This window comes from Gavia stellata, unplaced genomic scaffold, assembly GCF_030936135.1.
Source record: "Gavia stellata isolate bGavSte3 unplaced genomic scaffold, bGavSte3.hap2 HAP2_SCAFFOLD_59, whole genome shotgun sequence".
Classification (NCBI taxonomy): domain Eukaryota; kingdom Metazoa; phylum Chordata; class Aves; order Gaviiformes; family Gaviidae; genus Gavia; species Gavia stellata.
In genome coordinates, this window is record NW_026776859.1 from 366,838 (window position 1) to 372,167 (window position 5,330).

The 5,330-nt window shown below is 56.7% G+C and overlaps 1 protein-coding gene across 1 annotated transcript; it reads left to right on the plus strand.

Moving 5' to 3' along the window:
* The first annotated feature begins 1,990 nt into the window (after window positions 1-1,990).
* On the plus strand, window positions 1,991-3,058 carry LOC132321349 (olfactory receptor 14J1-like). The gene has a single exon (XM_059834856.1). It carries the CDS (start codon window positions 2,045-2,047, stop codon window positions 3,056-3,058), a length of 1,014 nt encoding a protein of 337 aa, XP_059690839.1. The 5' UTR covers window positions 1,991-2,044.
* Window positions 3,059-5,330: the final 2,272 nt, after the last annotated feature.

A 5,330-nucleotide genomic window follows, 5' to 3' on the forward strand; every position in this document is an offset into this window, starting at 1 on the left:
TGCCTCACTGCAGGGCTGGGATTCAGTCGCTGGCCAACAGAGCCCGAATCTGCCGGAGATGCCACCTGGGCTTGCACAAAGGAAGCGAACCTGTCGGCAACGCTGCCTGGGGTGTCTGTCCCGCATCCCCTCTGAACGGGAATGGCTTTCCCATAGGTCCTGTGCTGTCCCTGCCAGCCACAGGCCGTTGTGCTGGAGAGCCCTGGCATCTCGTGTAGCACTCCAGGCCTGTGTGTGGCCATTGAGCAGCTGCCCTGAACCAGGTTAAGCACTGGGGGATGTCCATGAGACAACTGCCAGTACAGTCAGTGGAGATCTAGGAAATACAGCTGATGGGGAAGAGAAGGAGAGAGACTTTTAGACCTAACTCTGTCTCTGATGGGAGAAATGTCACAGCTGGAAAGAAGTCTCTCTCCCCAGCTGCGGGAGGGAAGATGAGTGATCCTTCAGCCTGTTTCACAGCAGGTTCCCCTGGAGCCCCAGGGACCCCTGGGGGGAGCCCAGAGGGGGCAGAGAAAGTGCCGCCTTGGGCTGGTCCTCTGCTGCTGACCTGGGCTGGGCTCCTGGGATGGAGGGAGGGAGCTGATGGCAAGCGGTCAGCGCTGCAGAGACACAGCTCTGCCCAGGAGCAGGGCTGAGGGCACTGCCTGCAGGCACCGAGGGGAGACCTGCGAGGCTGAGAGAGCTTAAAGGCAGTTGGATGAGTGCTCCAGAGCAGGGCTTCCCTGCTGCACCGTCAGAAGGACAGGACGCGTTCGCTGCCTTCTCCCAGGGATGGCTGCAGGGCTGTGAAGGTGGGTGTGCAGCCAGGGGTGCCCAGGGCTCTCCTTCAGAGCAGGGTCCCTGTGTCCTGGGGCTGTGTGCTGGGGCAGGGACGCTGCTGTCTGCCAGGGTCAGCACTCAGCCTGCCCGGGGAGCTCCCCACAGCGCTGTGGGGAGAAGCTGTGGGTGGAAGGAGCAACCCTGGCAGGGCAGGGTGCTTCTGCTGTAGATAGGGCGCTGCATGGGCTTCTCACAGCTCCAGATAAGCCTCGGGGCATTTGCAGAGCGTCCTTTTGAAGAAGAACATTGAGGCAGCATTTACTTGAAAGGGAAGGTATCTGTGCTTTCAGTTTCCCACTGTTGGTGGGCTGGGTGGGCAGTGGGAGATTGGAATTTATTTCTCTTCTCTGGAGAAGGGACTGAAACCCCAGTTCTTGATAGCACTTGTCTGAGCTGCTTCTTAGCCCCTGCCCACCCAGAGATGCCCTTGGGCAGTGCCTCGCTGCCAGGAGGTATCTCAGGGCAGAGCTGAGCTCACAGCGGGTGGGATGGGCTCTGTGAGCAGCGACTGGGAGGAGAAGAGGGGACAGAGAAACAGCTCGGGTGGCAGGGACAGCTCCAGGCAGCAGAGACATGGGCCGGGAGTGAGAGGGAGCTGCTACCAGAAACGCCATGGGAGGAAAGATTTGGGCACCTCCCTGCCATCCCCTGCAGAGCAGGTGCCTCCCCCAGAGCAACCCCCGGTCTCTTCTCCCACCCAGAAGAGCCTCTGCCCCCAGTCCAGGGCATGCGTTACCTCCTCCACAGCTGGACCTCCAGAAGAGAAAGACGTGGGTCCTGCAATGAATATGCATGTGTGCATGTGTCTGTGAGGTGGAGAGCACAGCCGGGTAAGGAGAAGGCTGCCCTGCATGCCTGTCTGCCTTTCTGTCCCTGCTTCATTTTTTTGGAGCACAGCAGTAGCCTTCCTTTTTTCCGCACCTGCTCGTTGTGCTCTTGCTCTCGGGGCTGGCATGATGGTGAAGTCAGCTTCTGTTCTAACTCTGACTGGGGTCCTTCAATGGAGGTGTCTTCAAGGGAACTACGTGACCAAGTTGTATTTGAAACTGTGAGGCCGTATGTCATTCAGTTGATAGGGTTGGGGAATGAACTGGCTTGTTCCTCATTCAGCTCAGGGACAGGGATTTCTATGAGAAATGGCATGGGATTGTCCTGAGAAGTTTCTCCTAACTTGTCACTGTCGATTCCTTATTGCACAGTGCCCCTTGCCCAGAGGAAGAAAATGTCCAACAGCAGCTCCATCACCCAGTTCCTCCTCCTGGCACTCGCAGACACGCGGGAGCTGCAGCTCTTGCACTTCTGGCTCTTCCTGGGCATCTACCTGGCTGCCCTCCTGGGCAACGGCCTCATCATCACCGCCGTAGCCTGTGACCACCGCCTCCACACCCCCATGTACTTCTTCCTCCTCAACCTCTCCCTCCTCGACCTGGGCTCCATCTCCACCACTCTCCCCAAAGCCATGGCCAATTCCCTCTGGGACACCAGGGCCATCTCCTACCAAGGGTGTGCTGCCCAAGTTTTTTTCCTTTTCTTCTTGATCTCAGCAGAGTTTTCTCTTCTCACTGTCATGGCCTATGACCGCTACGTTGCCATCTGCAAACCCCTGCACTATGGGACCCTCCTGGGCAGCAGAGCTTGTGTCCACATGGCAGCAGCTGTCTGGGGCAGTGGGTTTCTCAATGCTGTGCTGCACACGGCCAACACATTTTCACTACCACTCTGCAAGGGCAATGCTGTGGACCAGTTCTTCTGTGAAATTCCCCATATCCTCAAGCTCTCCTGCTCACGCTCCTACCTCAGGGAAGTTGGGCTTCTTGTGGTTAGTGCCTGTTTATCATTTGGGTGTTTTGCTTCCATCGTGCTGTCCTATGTGCAGATCTTCAGGGCCGTGCTGAGGATCCCCTCTGAGCAGGGACGGCACAAAGCCTTTTCCACGTGCCTCCCTCACCTGGTTGTGGTCTCCCTGTTTATCAGCACCGGCCTGTTTGCCTACCTCAAGCCCCCCTCCATCTCCTCCCAGTCTCTGGATCTGGTGGTGGCAGTGCTGTATTCGGTGGTGCCTCCAGCAGTGAACCCCCTCATCTACAGCATGAGGAACCAGGAGCTCAAGGGTGTTGTGAGGACAGTGATTTCAAGGACTTTTTTCAGTAGTCATAAACTTCCCATCTATCCACAAATGACTCCCATGGGAACGCATTCTAAGCCTATACTTTGTGAAGGGTTTTATTATCATTAACATCTTTATAATTATATTTATAATTTTCATCATCTTTATCCTTATAATTATCACTATCATTATTGCTGTTTTTATTTGTGGTTACTATGTTCCTACACAATGTTTTAGATTCGGGTCACTTCTCCTGTGGAATGAATCTTCTCTGCCTTGCCTGTTGCATGTATACAGGTATGTCTAATGCTGGGTCAGTGCTGACTCACTTGCAGCAGCTCTTTAATAAATGGGTTCTCCCCAGTGCAGTTCCTGAAGCCTCGCCTTGTCTTCCAAAGCTGTTGCCAAGGATGGACATGAGCAACCTCACCCCAGAAAGGGCCTGTTGCTCCATGGATTCAGGAGCAAAGAGCTCAATGTCATGTGGTGACCTGTTAGAGACCAAGGTTTGGATTTACGTTTCTAGTTACAGTGGAGATGGTGAATGGTCACTGAGGTACATACGTGGGGCTGTCCCACATGGGGGACTTATCCCAGGGCTTCCAGCTATGGCAGGCGATGTCCTTACGGACGGGAGTCTGGAGTTGCCTGGGGCATCTCCATGGGCAGCGTGTGCTTGGGGTGGGCAGTGACTTTAGCCCCACGAAGTGAGAGATCGCCCAAAATGGAGTCACCCAAAGGGAAAGTGCTGAACCCAGGGTTCTAGAGGAATCGAGGGCTCTGCAATCCCCGGAGAGGCAGTGGGCACCAAGCAGGTATGAAAAAGGAAGACTGGAAAGTGCTTCATGTGTCCTTCAGGCACAAATGAACACATCTCCTGTCCTCCGAAAAGCACCATAGTCCCTTCAAGCACCTGCCACATCCAGAGACCCCCAGGGAGGCGGATTAGCAGTAGTGATCCCCATCCAGCCCAGGACCCTGCAGCAAACATGGGGAGGGGGCCAGGAACCGTCCAGCCACATCAGAGGAGAGGTGGGGGAAGTTGAGGTGGCAGCTGTTGTGGCCTGGAAATTGCCTGGGGGAGAAAAATTCTGGCATTCCGCTCATCAGCGGTAGCGTCCAGACTCTGGTTAGCCTAAAACATGTTCACAGTGCAGAGCCAGAAGTCCTTTCTGTCCTGGTGCTCCACGAGGCCTGGGAAGTGGATGAGGAAGAATTGGTGTCCCTCACGCCCCACCCCTTCGTGCCATCATCCCTCCTGAAGCGTGGCATTGAAAGAGAGGCTGGGAACCTTTGTCAGGGCTTGCACTGAAGGAAGCGCAACCATGGGAGTTTCCTGTTGTCCCTCGGTCCCTGTGGCCAGCACCTGCCCTTGAGACAGTCTCCCTCCACCCCCTACGCTGGCCCAAAAGTCACCCCCAAGCCTGACCCTTTGTACCGTCCATTTCCAGCCCTGGCCATTCACCGTGGTCCAGCTGTGGGCTGATCATTTCAATGTGACCGGCTCCGCCTGCACTGGGGGAACATCCAGCCCTTGCCTGGCTCACACAGGCCCAGACCCTGGCAGAGCCCACAGCAGGGCCGTCTACGGACCCCTGCATGGGATATGGCCAAGTCTGGGGAGGGACCAGTGCTGGGGAGGGCTGCCAAAGCAGGAGGGCTGCAGAGGGATGTGGCACCGAGGTCTACTGGGCAGACCATACCAGGGGGACGGCTTCCCACCCTGCCCTGTTGATGCCTGCACAGCTGGGCTGCGGGGCAGCAGAGCTGCGCTGGTGCAGGGATGAGAACAAGCGCCATGATGCTCCAGGAAGCTCCCACACTGCCAGGACACCAAAATTACCCTCAAAATAGGCTCAGACAGGCAGGGCTGTCACCCTACTCACCGCACTGGAGGTGCAGGGTGAGCACCACCCGCTCCAGCTCTGCCAGCAGACTCTCTGAAGCCAGAGCAGCTCCCCACAGTCAGGATCGGACTCACTAGTGCTCGCAGGCTTGGGGGTGCCTTGGGGTTGCAGCCCCTGGCACCACTTGCCAGGAGGCCCAAGACACGAGGGCCAGCATCGGCTCCCTCTGCCGCAGCCCATGGTGCGTCCTTTCCTGTGTCACCACCCTCTCTCGGGAGCACCGCTGGGTGCATTGCTCCCTGCCTTGGTTGAAGGGAAGCTGCTGGAGGTCTTGTCTGCTGTCCCCCATGGCCACTGGCTCTGTCACAGCATCAGCTCACATTCACTACCGCAATCCTTCTGAAAGGCACGTCTTTGCTCGGATCTGGCCACCACAGCCTGCCTGCATGGTTCCAGAGGGTGCCAGCAAGGCTGTGCTTGGACAGTAGGTTGTGATGTAAGGGTGATGATCTGGCTGGGGATCATGAGGAGAAGGAAAAGACAAGAAACCATAG